The sequence below is a fragment of the Amblyomma americanum genome, chromosome 10 (assembly GCF_052857255.1).
Source record: "Amblyomma americanum isolate KBUSLIRL-KWMA chromosome 10, ASM5285725v1, whole genome shotgun sequence".
NCBI classification, from domain to species: domain Eukaryota; kingdom Metazoa; phylum Arthropoda; class Arachnida; order Ixodida; family Ixodidae; genus Amblyomma; species Amblyomma americanum.
Window position 1 is genome coordinate 124,040,644 of NC_135506.1, and position 19,154 is coordinate 124,059,797.

At 47.5% G+C, this 19,154-nt stretch overlaps 1 protein-coding gene across 1 annotated transcript in view; it reads right to left on the reverse strand.

Annotated features, from left to right (window-relative positions):
- Nup154 (nuclear pore complex protein Nup154) overlaps nt 1-19,154 on the reverse strand; it is a 73,033-nt gene that overhangs the window by 23,217 nt on the left and 30,662 nt on the right. The window contains exons 6-7 of the mRNA XM_077640499.1: nt 12,158-12,397; nt 3,715-3,891 (exon numbers count right to left, since the gene is read on the reverse strand). Of these exons, the coding sequence (XP_077496625.1) occupies nt 3,715-3,891; nt 12,158-12,397 (417 nt within the window). The remainder of the gene's footprint in view (nt 1-3,714; nt 3,892-12,157; nt 12,398-19,154) is intronic.

The following is a 19,154-nucleotide window of genomic DNA, read 5'->3' on the forward strand; positions in this document are numbered from 1 at the left end:
TGCTATTGGCCGGTTTAGGCAGGTGATCAAAATGGCGTCGTCTGGTTGGTTCCGGCAAGCTAGCCATGGAAAGCGGACGCCCGGCGACACCATTTTGTCTTTCTGCCGACCACGCAAGTGCAACGTGAGAACCATGCCACGAGGCGCGAAGAAGTACCGCTCTGTGCACAAGTTCGGGCGAAAGCGTGCAAAAGGAAAAAAATGTGTTAATGACGCGACATTGTTGCATACTGTGCAACAAGCAAGCGCCAGTGTTACGGCATTGCGTGGCGGTCACGTTGCGGGCGGTGACGCTTCTCAGTCTCCGCTGGATAACGGCGGTGTTCTTCGTGCCGATTGTAGTCGCGTACGAATTGACACCGTGCCTGTCACTAACAGTGACATAACTCAAGGGAGTGCCCATGAGCAGTCTACACTTGATCGACTAGAATCGACGCCGGCGACGGCACAAAAGACCGCGCTGTTCGCCGATGCAAGTGGTGCGTCTGCAGGATCAGACGCAGACGGAACAGCCTCCTATGCAAAAATTGACCTCAGCGTTGCGAACGTCCTCTTGGATGCCGTGCGGTGCAAAACGTGTCGCGGATGCGTGAGGTTGATTACCAGCAACCAGAGCTATGGCCTCGCCGTGAAACTGATCGTGCTATGTGACAACTGTGGTGAGATTGCGGCCGAGTGGAACTCGCGGAGGGTTGACGGTGAGAAAAAGTGCAATCCTTTCGAGCTCAATATTCTTGCTAGTCGAGCAATGATGTCGACCGGTAACGCCCAGACAGCAATTAACGATATCTTTTCGGCGATGGGATTGTCGCGGCATGGCATGCACAACAAAACGTTTCAACAGCACTTGAAGAACACACTGCAAACTGCTGCTACTCGAGCAGCCGCGGCAGCTATGGCACAGGCCGCGCAGGCAGTGGCGAAGGTATATGACGACTTGTGTTTTGGACACAGGGGGAAGATTGCCGTGTGTTGCGACGGCACATGGATGACGCGCGGGCACTCGTCACATATAGGCGTCGGTGCCGTAGTGGAACTCTTCACTGGTTATGTGCTCGATTATGTGGTGCTGTCAAACTTTTGTCTTGGCTGCGAAACTGGCCCAAAGCCGAACACTGACGGCTGTGAACTCTGGAAATCGTGCCACGAGTGCCAAAAGAACACCAACTGCAAGGCTGGCCAAATGGAGGTAGAGGCAGGCAAAATTCTATTTCAGAGGTCTCTACAGCGCCACAACATGCGCTACACAACGACGTTATGCGATGGGGACAGTAGCACGTTTAATGCCCTTCAAGATGCTAATATCTATGGCTACATTGAAGTAGTCAAGGAGGATTGCATAAACCATGTGCACAAGCGTATGGGAGCAGCTTTGCGCAACCTTTTGCAGAGGCACAAGGGTGCAGGAAAAAAAAGTCTTGGTGGCAGAGGAAGGCTCACAGCTGATCTAGTTGACAAGCTAGCTATATATTATGGCCGAGCGCTAAGGTCAAATGTAGGTAATGTGGATGCCATGCAGCGAGCCATGATGGCGACATATTACCACATCACGTCTACTGATGACTGCCCCAATCACACTTTGTGTCCCACTGGTGAGCAGTCTTGGTGCCGCCACAACGCTGCAAGAGCAAAAGAGGAGCTCGAACCGAAGCATAAGAACAGTCTGCCAAGCGATGTGGCTGAAGCTCTTTTGCCCGTGTACAGTCGCTTATCAGAGAAGAGCCTGCTGCAGAGGTGCATTCGGGAGAGGACCCAGAATTCAAACGAGAGCTTCCACTCGATCATCTGGACCTTGATCCACAAAGAGCGGCATTCGTCACTGTTTGCTGTGGAAGCAGCCACAGCAGAAGCTGTGCTGCGCTTCAATGCCGGCTGCAAGCATACAGCAACAGCAATTCTGCAAGAATGCAACGCGAACGTGCCAGCAACTGTCTCCAGGAGAGCTGAAGAAAAGGACTTGCGCCGTAACACGCGTTCTGCGAAGAACCGGGCAGCTTCGCTTGGCTTTGCTAAAGCGAAAAAAAGAAGCACCGCGACAGCATGCACCCTGACTATGCTCCTGGTGCATTTTGAAAGCATGCGAAGGTCTTTGGGGGGTTTTCTTTCCTGATTAAATATGCTGTGAGGCTTGAGTGCTCCTCACAATCCCCCAATTTTGGTGGTCTTGCATTTTTGAAAGATTAATATCTCCAATCCTGTTCTTGCTATTGCTATAATTTTTTTTTTGCTAGAAAGGGAACCTCGTGAGTCACATGACACCAAGGTAAATGCAATGACCACAAGAAAAAATTTACTGAGAAGGTTATCTGTCTTGGGTACCCAAATGAACCTCTCCTTTCAAAAGTTTCCTATTGCATAACTTAGGCTGAAATTGGCATAAGCCATTAATTTTTGCTTTAGTTCACTTTCCACTAGCTTCTGATCATGTTGACATATCAATCATTGACATAATTTACATGTAGATATTGTGAGAAGTTTTTTCTCGTTTTCTCAAAACTGCAATTTTCAGTGTTCTGCAATTTTGGAGGAGCGATATCTCTTAAACTATTTGTGCTATAGCTTTCATTCTTGTTCTGTTAGAAAGAAAAACTCTTGGACAGTGCATTAAGACTAAAATATGTTCAATTACACGGCAACATTTACAAAGTTAATTATCAATCTTGGGTGCCAACTTGGGCTTTTTGTCACAAAAGATTGACTAGGTGTAACTTTGGTTGAAATTCTTCTAGCACATTAATTCTTGTCTTGTTGCACTCTATGATCCTTCTAGATCACTATGGCAGGTCTATTCTCATCATGCCATAGAGTGTTTAGTAATTAGTTCACCTCCAAACTAGCAGCATGAGTTAGGTGAAATTTTGAGAACTATTTCATCTACAAGAAAACTAATCATATATTTGAAATCAGCATGCAAAAATATACAAATGGTGCAAGTTTCAACCAGATCCACGCATAAATAAGGAAAAAAGTTCTAAGAGGGATGTCTCCCCTTAACACTATCCTGTCAATAAACATAACTGAATTAAAAAAATAAAATAAAGAGCAGTGTCCGTGCCTACTAAGTGATATGCAAAGAGGACCCCAGGCTACTGAAGGGGGTCATTTATGTTATTACATCATACCCTTGAGGCAGAGCTTAAGGGTTCTTGAAAAGGGTGTTTTAGGTTGTTTAAAAATGCCCGCATTATGTAGAGTACATTCCAACAAGCATTCATGCCGCATACAAGACCTCGAAAGCAAACTGATAATTTACAATACAATTTTTAAAACTCCCACTTCCACGCCTACAGTGACCTGCGGTGCTGCGCTTTTGCCCGAATCCGCGCTCATTATGTCAGCAGCGGACTACTAGCATTGGTTCACACGCGTCGGCAGCCGACGGAGGGGGCGAGTGCGAGGGGCCGGCGTAGGAGCGCCGACATTACAGCATGCAAAAAGTGACGAGAGGAGAGGGAAAGGCGCGATGACGCGGAAATTCAAATTTTGACTACAGATAACTCAGCTTCTATGAAGCGCATCTAAAAAATTCTTGCCGTAGGATATTTGTGAAGCGGCGCCCTTCAGCATCCTAGGCACATTGCATCTTTGTTGAGACCCCCTTTCATAGTCCCTTTAAGAGTCCCCTAAATTTTTGCAAGCGATCGAGCACTCATGCTTCTACTGAAGCATGGTGGTCCAGTAGCAGGGGGGTGGGGGGGGGAGAAGGTTCCCCACCTCTTTGCACAGCTTCACGGCCTCGTCGAGGAGCCTGCGACGCTCAGCAGGATTGCGCTCTGTACGTGCCGCCAGCAGCTTCTCGTGGGCGCGCGTGAACAGAGCATCCTCACTGCGGTACAGTGAAGGGCACACTTGGCGCAGCCGGTTGGACACCTGTTCTGTTGCTGCATTGTCCTGCACAAAGGAGGGGAAAACATGCTTGGTACACTGTCTCAACAAAGAGCCTGCCACGGTCATTCAAACACAGTGCTGACAATGTCTGCTGAACTTCTGCAGCCCAACAAAGCTATCAACAAGGGCTGGTTACACAGTCAAACATGGGTGTAACAAACCTCCATGCAGTGAAGTGAACTCCTCGATATTACAAAGTTTGTCAACGTTTCTCCATGTCTACGACGGTGGCTTACTGCAAAAATCTGCTATGTGGTCATATCTATTATTCATTTTGGTTTCCATTTTGCATTGTCCCTTTAAGTCTTCACATGAAAACTGCATGTAAAGAAAAACTGCAGACTTCTCTCAGTTTTGTTGCACATTTGAATCTTGATTACATGAGTAACACGGGGTCACAAAAAAAAATCGTATTAACCAAAACAAAATCCATATGCAGAAGCACGGAAAAAGCGTTCACGCAGATCTGCTTACAGCATGAGTTTTATTTCGATATGTGCGAATATTTGATAATTTTGAATATTTCATCAAATAGTAAAGTATTCGATATTTGATTCGATCCGAATGTTTGGTGTTCACCTCAAGTGAATAGCATTTGGAACTCTTGCTGTGTGTGGTTTCGGTACACTATATCACCTCTGGGATGGCACCGCGGCACGTGCGCAACCAAAGCCCCGTCTCCGCGCCGTGTGCACGTATGCCGTGTGCACGTATGCTCCCGCATGCATGCTGGAGCCAGTCTACCGCATGCTTGTGGCAACAAACGCGAACAGGCAGAAGCGCGGTGCCCAGATCTATACCTGCCAAGTATCTGTGGCCGCGCTACCCGCGGTGCGCACGTGCCGTAACTGGCACGGCAGCGTGCATCAACAGAGTGATTTACCATAGCACGATCCGCTTCTGCAGGCCGCCAGTGCGCAAGCGCCGACTGGTCATGATGGGGCAGGCTTGCAAACAGCTGGCCGGTGTCTGGCGCCTAGCTGCATCCTGTGTATGTGCAGTGGCTCACCGCAGAAGTGGATCGTGCTATGCGTGCTAAATCTCTCTAATCTGAGGATGTGCGGCTCTCTTGACTTCCGCGGAACGAGTCTGCTGACTGCAGCTGGCGCAGTCGCTCTTCTGTGCGTGCAATCACCGAATCACGCGTGACGGCACATGTACGAAAAGATGCTAGCAAAAGGCACACGGAGATGGTTAGCTGCACAGCGATGCATTCGCAATGCAGACCAGCAGTCTGGGGCCCCCTGGGGTCACACAGGTACGTAGACTTCGCACGTAGGTCAACTCCCCAATTTCTGATCATTTTTGCAGGATGTCGACACAGTTCAATCAGTGAGACAGAGCTTAAGCATTCTCTCTTTTTTTCTCCATGTAATGGCTTTGCGTTTTAAAAAAAAATATGATTTTTAAGATGCCTGTTGTGCCATGCAATACTTTTTTTGTGTGCTAGAAGTAACAGAAATATTCACTTCAATCCAAAAAACCTCTATTTGCACATGCCTAGTTTTATTTAAACTCGCACACCACTGCTCCCAGCTCTTGGTGCATACCATGCGACTGGCAATCGTGATGTCGATGATTTACAGGACGTGTGGTGCCATTTACTGCTTGTGCCACTGTGTGTGCAACGCTTAGTGCTTGAGGGTGCACTCGCGGTTCACACGTTCTTATCATCCGCTGTGGCGCGCGCGGCAGAATGTTCGTAACGCTAAATATTCTGCCCACTGAACACAATGCACTCAGGCTAGGGCACTTCATGAATTCATATCACCCTGAAATGCATATCAACTGTGACTGTATTATCGAGATTCTACTGCATTCAGGTTTAACTGTATTCAGCACATTTCTGCATAACCTAAAAACACTGCAATTATTAAAGGGGTCATGGAGTGTTTTCTGAAAATTCTGAATGGCATGTGTATTTGGAATTCTGACCTCTCATTCTGTAGTATACCTTGGTTCATTTCACAATCAGGGTTTATTGAATAGCGAAAAAACTAAATTTCAGTTTCCCAACACGCGTCCCCCTCAACTCTACAGCAAACATCGTCTTAAGCAGCCAATCAGAGGCTTCTGTGGTGAACACAACATGAAGGTTAAGCGAGGTCTGTTGAGCCACAATTGACCGAGGTCACAGGATTATAAGTACTCGAATGTGGCATCAAAACGGCGTCACACCAGGTAATTAAAAAACGGCCAATCTTCCCGAGCTGCACCGTCGCTTGCTAGTATTGAGTTGACCGAGTCTGCTGTTGGGCTAACATATGTGCGAAAACTTGGCCGACACATCGCACTGGTCGCCGCTTGCGAACTGCCACCCACTGCAAACAGGCACACACTGAACGGCAAGCATCTATGTGCTGCTAGACTCAAGCAACTCAAGCTTTGCCATCGCACACCAGTGCCTGAGTGCTGCTTGACTAGTTGAAGTTCACACCAGAAAATACAAAATCGCAATGTTATCAGGAAGAGTACTGCCTGCTGTTCTCGAACTATGACAATGCATTTCTGCCCAAGTAGGGAGCTTTCAGCAATGGCGCTTGACCCGGGCGCGCCGGGCGACGAACTGTGCTGCTGTCTGGCTGCCCTAGTCGTCACTAGGCCTATAGCCTCTTTCACATCAAAGTTGCAGCGGACGCCGCCTCAGAAGTTGCCTGAGCTATAAGAAAATGCCTACTCTGAGCATCGCTTTACTCATGTCAACAGCATCACCTCACAACAAAAAATGCGGTCAATTTCCGCGATGCACTCGGCAGCAGAGCTAGCAGATGCGAGGCGCACGAGACAGACCACAACGGTGAGGCAGCGGCAACTGGGAGGCGGTTGTGGCAAGAAATTTGCTCGTATCGCAGTTGTTACTTCTACCAGCAGCCCGGTATTATTCAACAATCCTCAAAAAAGATCTATTTTCACACTTCTTTATCCCAGAATTTATTATTTACGTCAAGAACAATCTTTATAACTCATTTTAACTTATTTTTATGACACTGAAGCATGGGATCCAGGCTGGCCGGCCGTCCTGCAGGCTCGGTGTATTTAACGGTCACACCAGAAAAGACAAAGCAGCCAAAATCATAAAGGCTGCTTGCTACATTCGAGCAACGACAGCAGCTGAGCTTTCGGCAACGACGCCACCTGCGGGCGCACCAGGTGATGAACTGCGAGACTGCCCTGGTCTTCGCTAAGTCTAGCTGGTTTCGCATCGATGCTGCAGCTCAGGCAGCTTTGGAACTGGTCAGTGCTGTAAAAGGTACTACTCTAGATCATCGCCCCTTCGACTGCGAACCTGGCCCATAATAAATTAAAGACATGCTCGATTTCCGTGACGCCTTCAGCAGCACTAGCAGACGCCAGGTGAGCCGCGACCAGGGAGTAAAGCGGATATATGGGATGAAATTTGCTTGCATCACAGTTATCACTACAAGCAGCAACCCAGTATTGGCCAACGATTCTCAAAAATGATTCATTTTTGACATTAATTTATCCCAGGGCTTGTTATGAATGTGAACAAACAATACTAGTGCATTTTTCTGACGCCGGCGACCACCATCCAGGCTGGCAGGCCAGCCCCGAAAAATGCGCCCCTACGTACAGCATGAAGCTGGCTCTCTGCGTGTTTCGCATTCTGCCCCTTCTCGCTGCGATACGTCGCTTGCGGCCCGTCGTCGACATCGGTTGGATGCAGGCGGTGAGCTGCTATCGGTCATTGCTATGCAGTTCGCAATGGCGCGTCTTGCTCCCTGGAAGCAGCAGTAGTGCTGAGGCCTTGCGGTACAACCACTGCCTGCGGAAGCCTTGACTGTGAGCCTCCCGAACCCAGCTGTGGACTCGACTCCTCATCTCCATCGCAAGGGGTGGGTTGACTCGGAGCCCCCTCCACAAATTATACCCAATTCTCTTTCACGCCTGGGGAAGCATTTTCTGCAGGGAAGAACGGAAGCGTGTAGCCGCACCTCACAGTGCACGCCACGAAATTTTTCATTTGTATCAAACAGAGAGTCGTCGAGTTGGGCTGACCTTGCTCCGCTCGATTCCCTGACTCAAACCCGTGCTGTCGGGTTCATGAAACACCATCTAGATATATGTTCATTTAGGCGAGGCTAAAGCTGCCGATATTGGAGCCGCGGAGGATGCAGAAGGAGAACTGAAACTAGCCCCAGGTCACTGACCAATCTGTGACCACTTAACGGAGTACAATTATGTGTGCAAATCATTGACAAATTTTTTTTACTTTCTAGCTTTTGCATAAATCTATTATTTTAGGGCAAGCGAAAGTTAAATCTATGCCTACGTTTCTAAACGTCTTAAGAAGACGTAGTCAAGTAAAGCGTAGGCGGCCAACGGCGTCGTACGGTCTTTTTATAAACGCAAAAAGTCAACTATTTCAAATGGGCTTTATTACAGTATAAACGCGTGTAAAGGCCGCACTTTCTTTTCCAGATTTGAGGGCCAATTTTCGGGGTGCAGCCCATACACGTGATTTGTGAAAGAAAAAACTTTTTTTTTAAATAAAAACACCAATCAGGAAACCAGCGGCATTAATTCTACGTTCAATCACCACTCGTGGTGTATTCAGACTCTGAGCTGGTGCTGTGCGCCGGTGCACGCTCATCCCACAAGAAGTCGTGCAACATGCCTGCTGTCAACGCGTAGCCGTTGTTCCGCGCTTCCATCACTTAGCAGAGCAGCTCTTCTTCCAGTTCGGGAAACTTGCGCGGCTTGCCCCGGAAAGCGCGCTTTTTGCAGGTTATATTCCTCAATGCATCCTTTTAGTTGCACCATCGTCGGACGCACTCCTGCCCGCCACACGCTTGCTGTGTTCGACAGCAAACTTCCAGCCGTGTAGCTATTAAAGTGCTTGCCCATCGTGCTAAAACTGCTAAAACTACAACACTCAGATGCAGCATGTGAAAGCCACAACTACGGTGACCACAACTCCAGTGTCTTTGAGAGCTACAAAATGATTTGGATTGGATTAGATGTGGGAGCTGATGATACTGATGCCAATATGGATAGCGGGAGCTCGTGGCGAAGGAAAAAGTTCATGATGTTGATCATGAGCCACGGCCTCTGGTGCCATCCTTGGGCGGCATCTGGAAGCTCCTGTGTGCATGCGTCGCCTCCGCGATCAAGCGTGCCGTTGCTCACAGCCAGAGCTGATCGCGGAGGCCCCGGCACTTGCACTTTGAAGGCTATTCCCATGTGGATAGTGTAGAAAGTTTGGGTGCGGTCCTTACATAGATATTATTTTTTTCTAATATTTCCTCCTGGAAAACAGGGTGCAGCCCATACAAGGGTGCGGCTCTTACACCCGTTTATACGGTAAATGCAGACTCAATATTCGTTACGCCAAGCTATTTCAGAATAGGTATGTCTAATGTTTATAGAAGCAATAAAAACTGCAAACCAGGCAGCTTCATTTTCTTTTCACAACCCTTTTAATGATGATCTTTGAGAATACCCTGCAACAGACAAATGATCAGCAATTTTAAAAATCTCTAACATCCCATTTCTTGAGTATATACAGTGCGTAGCACTCCTCTATGACTTAGGCACAACCTGAAAGGTACGAAACTGGAACCGAACGTGAAAGGATTCTGGCACAACACCCTGTCCGAGACAACCGCACCTCCTGAACCCACGAAGTGCAATCTGGTTCCACGAGGCACTGCGACATGACAAGTGTATAGACACCAGTCGCTAGCATGAACTGCGCAAGTACAATAGTTTCTATCAGTGCAGCTCGCGCATGTGGACAGCGGCAGTGTGAAAAAGACAGACACGATCTGAAAAAGACACGATCTGACTGAATGCTATTTCCTTGATTTGTTATAGCGCACTGTGCCGGCCACAGATCACTGAAGTTTCATGCATGAGCAGGTTTTAGCAAGTACAATTTGTGGGGACCTGCCCTGCAGCCCCCTGCGTTTGCTTTCCCGCGAGGCACCGTATAGCAGCAGCCTCGCCTCAAGAAGGAACGCATTCCCTTGTCAGTTACATTAATTGGCAGGGGAGGGCGCCAGCGTCACTGCACATGAGACTGCTGAAGCCCGTGCGCGGGAGAGGGGGCATGGGGCTTTTCGGGTGGGATCGTCTGCGCGAGCGGACGTGTCGCGAGCGGACGTGTCGCTCGCGGCTCCGCTCTCTTCGCCAGCGGGGCGAGGAAGTGGCGGGGAGACAGGCTCCCGCATTCTCGTCCCGTCCGGCGAACATTCGCTCGGAACCTTGCTGGTGAGTCGGACGACCTCGATTCATTAGCGTACCTTGTTGCTAGCTGGCGTTATTGTTGCTGTAGCAATAAATGCCTGTTTGTGTCAGCCAATGTGTCGTTCCTTTGTTCCCTCAGAGCAAGGCCCGCCATGGTTGACGTGCGCTCGGTTGCGTACGCGATCACGGGGTGGGGTCCGGGCGGCTTTGAACCGTGTCAGCCGCGATTTAGTGGGGAGAACGTATTTATCTCCCCAAATCAACCCCACAAATTCAGTTAAACCTGTAAGAGGACAAAAGATGAGCGAGAGGCTCTCGAGATATTGTGCTTTCTGAACACAATGTGACTGTCAACTTTACAGGTGCATAAACGAAAAAAACGAAAGAACACGAATATAACCCAAAACGAGGCTGCAGTACAGTGAAAGGTCATTATTTCGAATTTCTGGATAATTCGAACTGTGAGACTTGGTCTGTGCACATGCCATTGGAGTAAAACATAGCCCGTTAATTCAAACCTGAATGAGTTGCATTGAACTATGCGCCGTGGTGCCTGGGCTGCTTGCGTGTGTGGAGAACCAAGGAACGCACCCACGAGGCTGTGCCCCCTCATTGGAGATGTGGAGAGGCCAAAAAAAATGACTGGCGAGGCACAATACTGGGCAAATGGGCGAGGGTGGGAATCAGACGCATAGCAGCGTCTTCAGCATTCCGAATCAAAAGCCACACGGTCACTCATGCGGGAAACCGCAACTTCTGCGAAACGAACGAGTTGGAGCTCTCGCTGGTGTTTGTTGCACGCCTTTGTCTCGGTTTTCCAGTGCCCTTTGTGTCACGTTCCTTGCGATTAGCTGCAGCAGTAATGGTCAACTTACGCAGTGCGCCCCAGTGTAGTGATTTAGAGATGCCGTCGGTATGTGCTGATTACCGTGACAAAACACTTCAAGAGGGGACTGAAACCATGGGTGAAGTCGATGCTTGTGCGTTACTGAAGCAGGATATTGCAAAAAAACACGCTTATTGGCTTGGCAGTTTGGGACTTGGGATTGAAAAGCTGGAGTTTCAAGAGAGCCACACAAAAGGTTATCAGATCAGACAAAAGTTTCCCTAAGCTGGGGGCCGGCCTGCATGATGCATGAACCAATAGTGAGTAAATACGGCATGGTGTGCATTTGTCTCTGCATAATATCCGACTGTAAGTGAGGGGCGACTTTTCACTTCAATTTTCGATAGACACATTACAATCTGAGGTGTATGCTATCCGCACACTGGCTGGGATAGCTTAGACCAGCTTCAGTTAGCACAGGCGAAAATTAACCCTTTCTCATCTGTGTTGCTAGCATTTGTGCCAGAATGCTCCAAGTGCTTGAGGCATCACGAGTCCGACACAGGCCTGCTGTGGATGGGCAATACACTTCAAATTTTGCTTGGCTTGGCACCCGGCCCGGCCGTCTGGTTAGGCCCAAGCCCCTGCAGTGCTTTACCTTAAAGAGGCCCTGAAGCACCTTTTGAGGAGAGTACATAAACTCGCTCGATCACTGCAGTGAGTTGTTATAAACACCTGAACCAAACAATACACTTCTACACACAGCAGAGAATCCACAATCGCGTGCAAAATTTGGCGAGGCCTTTCCAGCGACTTTTTGAAACTCTTGCTCTCCTCCGTGTCATGCATCTGCACATGTCGTTCAAGAGATTAGATTCCTTCAGATGTCTTGCCGCTACCATAGCTGTGGCCAGTCAGCCACAACGCTCTGGTAGGTCAGGAAGATCCGCACCCCGAGGGAATTCCAACAATGTGACCAAGTGGGTGTGGCTGGCGGAGGAGGTGCACCCACCTCTGAGCATGCAAAATGTGAGGAGAGGAGAGGAAAAAGCGCGAAGATTCTGAAATCCAGATTCTGACTGAAGATAACTCAGCTTCTAATAAACAAATTGCTCGAGGATATTCGTGAAGCGGCCCAGCATACTGCTACTTTACTGAGAGCCCCTTGCAGCAGGTCAGCCGCATGCTTACTCCCTATGAGAGGACATTCACACAGGCGTTTGTACTCGCCCTCACCTCCAGGTAGGTCTGGACGAGGGCGGCAGCCAGTGCAGCCAGCAGCTGTCGGTTGGCGAGCAGCAGCTCACGCAGGGTGGTGTTGCGCAGCTGGTCGCGCACATCCGGCGGCAGAGCAGCCGACACAAAGCAGAACTGGTGGTCGCACAGCACCTTCCACAGGCCCAGCACTTCGGATGTGTGCGACACGAGCCGCAACAGCCGTGCCAGGGAGGCCTGCTCCTGCGACGCGGCCTCCGCCTGCGAAAGGCAGAGGGAAGCTTCACTCACGCTAGGACGACAGAAAGGCCACAGGCTCATCAATGCATTCACATGCAACATCAGCAGTGAAGTGGAGCCCTTTGGGTCCAACTTCAGCGGTCTTCAAGTTTCTTTTTTTTTTTTTGTCGACATATCTTGCTGATTTCAAATATCTCACCTGGAAGTAAATATTGTTACGCACTAGGACACAAGGTTCAGCCACCAGGTGGTGCCGGCAGAGTGTCAGCAATGTGATAATATATAGCAAATTAACTGCCTAATAGATAGTTACGTTTTTCTTACGGGCCTCTAAGATTTCTCAGAGAAAAAAAAGCTTTTTTAAAAATATGCAGATATTTCCAAGGTCTTTTACACATCCTAAATCTATGAAAATGCCTATAAAGTCATTTTGTTAATCATAAATAACAAATTTGAAGAAAAAAAAAACAATGGCAGTATCAGCCCACACTTGACCCAACTTCTAATCTATCATGTCGAAGGAAAAAGGAAAGCTTTAGGATGTGTGATGGACCTTGGGAAATGTCTACACATTCTTTAGAAAACTCTGTAAGAAATAAATCATTTACTAGAATGTTATTTTGCCACATATTCACATCCAGATAAGATATTTGAAGTCTAAATGCATATTTGAAATCTGCATTCTACGATATACCTGCATATAAGCTTTAGCGAGATATATCGACAAACAAAAAAAAAAAGTTTTGAAGACCTTATACGCCCCCTTAACCAACCAACCTTTGAGCGCGGTAAAAATTCCCCATGATGCAAAGGACGCTAAGGAGAGAGAAGCAACTAATAGCAGCTATTCCTTCTCCACACACCTGGTTGCAAGGGGAGCATGTCCACCATACCAAGCACAGCCATGCGCCCCCCTCCCTTGTCATGGCATTTACAAGATTTATGTGTGGCAGAAGTACTGAACCAACCCTCCACTGCTACCTGAATCATGTTTTCGCCCATGCATACAGTTGAACTTCTCGAATGACACAGATTCATGGATCCATAAAATTCAATGAATGGAGTGCACTGTGCACAATGAGCACAATTTTAAATGTTTTCACCACTCTTTCACACTCATCATCATCATCAGCAGCACCCTGACTACGCCCACTGCAGGGCAAAGGCCTCCCCCATGTGTCTCCAATTACCACCCTCCCTTGCCAGCTGCAGCCGTCCTATCCCTACAAACTTCTTAATCACTTTCTGCCGCCCAATGCTACGCTTGCTTTCTCTTGGAGCCCACTCCGTTACCCTCAAGGACCAGCGGTTATCTTGCCTTCGCATTACATGCCCTGCCCAGGCCCATTTCTTCCTCTTGAGTTGGACTAGGCTGTAATTAACCAGCGTTTGTTTCCTTACCCACTCTGCCCGCTTCCGGTCTCTTGACATTACATCTATCATTTTTCTTTCCATAGCTCATGCACTGCCCTTAACTTGAGCTGAACCCTTTTCGTTAGCCTCAATGTTTCTGCCCCATAGGTGAGCACCACTACGGATGATATGAACCCATGAGCCGTGCTCAGATGCCCCCCACATCACCAAGAGCAACATAAGTCAGCAGCAGTGCCCGCAAGTGTCAATCCTGTCAGCTGTAAACTCTGCGTACACGAATATTCCAAATTTCGTAAATGAATCAAATATGTTTGATATTCAAGAATCTTCCAATATTCGAAAATACCCGAATACTCGCAGATATCGTATACCATTTAGACTTCCACAAATTCGACCATGGCAAAACCATAACATCTGGGCAAATTATCCGACGATCGTGTTTAAAGTTCCAGGAAAACAATACAAAGATACTGCTCCCCTTTTTCGCCGTCGTTTACCTCGCGTGGAGCGATCGCAGTCTGACGCCGTTAGGCTTGACCTCGGGTGAAATTCCGCAAGTGGGCTTTTTCACATATCCCATGTGCTGCGAACAAGATGGCCGATGGCTTACTTCGAACAATCCCAACGCGAAAGCGCACTGTTTTTTTGTAACAATTGGAGGACGCTTAAGCTTTGCCTTTAAGAGTTGAACGTGACAGCGTGTTGCAGCGCTGCCAGGGGTCCACGGAACGCCATCGCCTGTTGGAAACACCTTTGAAGTCATTGTTTAAAATTACTGATCAATTACACACTCTAAATTTTCTTAATTACCATCATCAACCATCGGGTGTTTAATTCGGAGCATTTTGACACGCTGAGCCCCTCTTTTTCCAATTTTTCATTTCTTTAATTAAGCAATAGTTACAATAATTTTATTAACTTGTCATCGCCTATCACACACCAATCAATCATCAGTCACTAGAAGCACAAATTACCATGATACGATTTTTTTTTTTTTTTACATAGCCCCTAATTATTTCCGACAGGCGGTGCCAGCTACTACTACGCTGACGGCTTTTCGACCGAACGAGCTGTATACGCTGTCGTGTAGTATTATGTCATATTTAGCGCCTACACATATGGCATTCGTCCTGTCACCTTCATAACCCTCTGAGCATGACCTCAGCTGTCTCATTTAGGTGAACTACGCTTTGTGAGATCACTTGCAGAATTTCGCGTGAGCCAGCTCCCGAACGGGCGAGTAGAGGTGTCACAACAAGGCAAGCAATGCTGCAAAAATTCCGCCTATTGCATGGTGCATTGTAACCTGTGCACCTCTTAGATGGGCTTAACAACAGATGTGACGACATTCGGAGGGCCCCTGTCGCAAGGCCAAAAAATAGCCTCGCCGCACAGTTTCCGTTTCTGAGCTTCGCCGTTCTTGCAGGCACTGCAGCTATTGGGCCGCACATCCACCAGTAATCCAATCTCAGCTCTGCGCTGCTTTCGGATGCCGAACAAATGTCGCTAGTCATTCTCATTTTTAGAAGCAGTCTCGCTGTTTTCACGCCAGTGTACATTCGCCGTTTGCATTGTTTTTCCAGCATGCCGAAATTGGGCACTCTCGTGGGTTTACAGGTGTTTGCATGATTGGTTGCCTCACAAGACTTTACTGCATTTTCGCATTTCCGGCATTTTTTTTTTTTCGATGGCCACAGGGCATTTTAAATCGCCCTTTGAATAATTCGAGCATTTCTTCTGGTACCTTGAACTCTGAATTAATGAGGTTTTATTACAGCCATCATGTTATTTTTAGTTGCTAGTTTTGTCACTTTATGGAATTCATTTTGCATGCCCACATAACAGGTTGCATACTGTTATGTCATCTAATCAAGTAGTATGCATTTCTGTACACAGTGTTTTTTTATACACCGCTGTGGCAGTCTAGTTTTGTTTATTTCAGAAATAGTTCCAAAGACCATACACTATTCTGAAAAAAAAATAAGGGAAACAACATTTCCTTGTTTATCATTTCTGAAAATTTTTTCATTGTACTGAACAGATATTCAATTCCATATTCAAAGCCATTTTTTTTTTCATATTCAAAAATTTCAATATTCCCACACCCCTAATGTAAACAGATTTGCTTGAATGCCTTTCCAGTGCTTCTACACACAGGCTTTGTTCATTTTGGGAGATACATATTTATGAAGGTACAAATATTTTTCGCGACCCCATGACATTTGCATCACTGAGATTTCACTGTATTTCAGTTTTCTGCAATTTAAACAATGTAACCTTACGAAACAAAGGCATTTAGTCGAACCACACTACAGCAAACACACAGAGACCAGCACCTGCCCTGCTACATTTTAAGAGGTTAGCACTAGATGCCTTGCTAGCGAAAAACTGACCCTGTCTGCAGATGAAGCCTTCACTTTCCAGCTGCCATGGGTGGCAGGTGGTGGAGTGCACCAACACTAGGTGGGTCACTGATGAAAAAGCTGTTATGCATCCTGGTGAAGGAGTAAAACTGGTTTCGTGGCAGCTACAGCCAAGTTCAAAGGCAGCCGCACCAGCTGTTGCTTACACTGCCTATAAAAAATTAATAAATAACCCACGCAAAGGGTCGATACATATTGTGCTAGTGCACCTACGTCACATCAGGGTTTTCGTTTGTTTCCAAGCAGCGCTTCACGACCACAAAAAGCAGTTGCATGCTGCAACTTTAGGTGTGCATAATTCTGCAGGGTCTTGTGACAAACAGCAACCAGGACTCAACGCCGACAAAAAATGCATGACTACATATGCATGCGCATCGTTCGTGTACACGGAGCTGCCCTCTGCGCCAAGTGCTTGGGCTTCATCACCACTGCTGCTCTTTGGGCAGCATCCGAAGTGTGGAGAGGATAACGACTATAATTATTTTAACATTAAGATAGTTATGACAACTACTCAATCTCAACAATGCCCTATGAGCAATGTTATGGTCTGACACATTAATCAGAGCATGAACACCTGTCAGGAATTTATTGGCTGGCATTGTGTTACGCAAGTTTCACACCGAACCGCAAAACATGAATGGCCATGAGAGGAATGTCGACGATTCCAATCAGCGAATGAAATGTGGCCCCAGCCCAGCTCTGTGCTAAACAAGCCTCTGCTGCTTTCACTCGAGTAGCATGACACCAAGGAAGCAAAGCAACAATTCACTTTAAAATGCAGCGCCAAACAACAAGGCATGGCAATGGAGATACACGACAAGCTATGTGTGTCTCTCACTGCCCCTCTTTAACCCTTTTAGGCGCCATTTTCAATTAGAATTTTAAAAAAAGTATTTTTATGCCTAAGTAGTATCATAGCTAGGCCTCAAGAAAGCCAATTTCTTCGTTTTCCAAAAGAAAACACCAACCGTTAATCTTTGCACACATATGCATCATGACAAAATACATGCACCTTTGAGAAACTTCCAGGCAATGCAACCCTTCCAGTGCATGTAACTCAGTCCATACAGACAAAATTTGTTGGGCCACAGCACAGAGCGTAACTGCATTTTTGAAATTATGAAAACTGCTATGGTCATTACCTAAAGGTGGGCTGCATGCATCTTAGCTATACTCTGATGCTCCACATCGCTTGCAATGCTAAGCCAAAAAGCCACTCTTCTAACTAAAAAATTTGGGGCACCTAAGCAATTCTTATGTTGTGTAAGCGCGAGAGCATTTATACTTGTCACTGAGGGTGTCACTGAGCTGTTCGAGGATTGGGGGGGGGGGGGCATCAACATCGTGCTGGTTTGTGATGGTCTCTACTTCGTCCACAGTGAACTGCCACCTCCGGCCACGCTTTGCTGCCTTCATTTTCGCTCTCAGCGCAACACGAACGGGACACAAGACGAAGGACTAGCACAAACAGGCGCCGACTATCAACTGGTTTTTTATTGAAGAACGAAAAGCGTATAAATACAAACAGTGAACTACTTATCAATCAACAAAAGTTATCTGGAAGGCACCTGGGAGCTGAGATAGCTCAATTCCTGCTCGGATAACGTTATGGAAGGGCTGCTGATACATTTTGCGCCATTGTGGTAAATATAAAAAGCTCCCATTACCTCGCGTGTTAATTTATTGCTATGTCGGAACAGGATGCGCGTGTTCTTGTAATCGGGAACACATTGGCACTTTTTACACTGGAAAGACGCCTGGGCAAGGGGGTCCCCTTTAGCTCTCCTTTCTGCATGATCCTTTTCATGCCTGCATTGGCATTGCCTGCTGTGGGAGCCTGTGTGAGACGGGGGTCATTTTTCCTGGTGTTTTCATGCTCCATCAAGCGTTTGTTAACGCACCTGCCAGTCTGGCCAATGTACATGGCACCGCAGGAGAAGGGGACCTGGTATACCACCCCTACCTCGCAAGGTATAGATGGCGACACATGACGCACCTGACAAGCATCCCTCTTGCTCTTGCCGTAGTGCCTCTGATTGACCTGTTTGCACATTGCGCTAAGTTTTCTAGGTGCAGAAAAGACGACATCAACGTCGTATCTGCCCGCAACTTTTTTCAGCCCATGTGACAAGCAGTATGCATACGGGACCACAACCGGCTTTTTCTTCTTTTTGGCTTCTTTCGGCTGAGCCCCATTCTTGAGCTGCCTAAGAAGTTTCTCCACTGCCCTGAAAATGAGTTGATCTGTGTACCCGTTCACACGTAACCTGCCTGTTTGCGCCAAAAATGCTCTCTCGCGTCCTTTCATGGCAAGACTTTCTGAGAGCTGATTGCAGGCAAGATGCGGCAATGCCCTCCTTTATGAGCTTAGAATGGCCAGACCGGAAGTTTAGCAGTGGTTTGGCAGTCCTCGGGCGATACCACCAACACAAGTGTTTTTCCTCCCCACACAGTGCCAAATCCAAAAACTGCAGTTCTTTGTTGCTGGGAACCTCAGTTGTGAACTCCAGCCCACGTCCGCATTCCTTAAAAGTCTTCAGAACGTCGACCAGACTTCTAGGCAAACTGCCTGTTCGGGTGACTTTTAAGGAATGCGGACGTGGGCTGGAGTTCACAACTGAGGTTCCCAGCAACAAAGAACTGCAGTTTTTGGATTTGGCACTGTGTGGGGAGGAAAAACACTTGTGTTGGTGGTATCGCCCGAGGACTGCCAAACCACTGCTAAACTTCCGGTCTGGCCATTCTAAGCTCATAAAGGAGGGCATTGCCGCATCTTGCCTGCAATCAGCTCTCAGAATGTCTTGCCATGAAAGGACGCGAGAGAGCATTTTGGCGCAAACAGGCAGGTTACGTGTGAACGGGTACACAGATCAACTCATTTTCAGGGCAGTGGAGAAACTTCTTAGGCAGCTCAAGAATGGGGCTCAGCCAAAAGAAGCCAAAAAGAAGAAAAGGCCGGCTGTGGTCCCGTATGCACACTG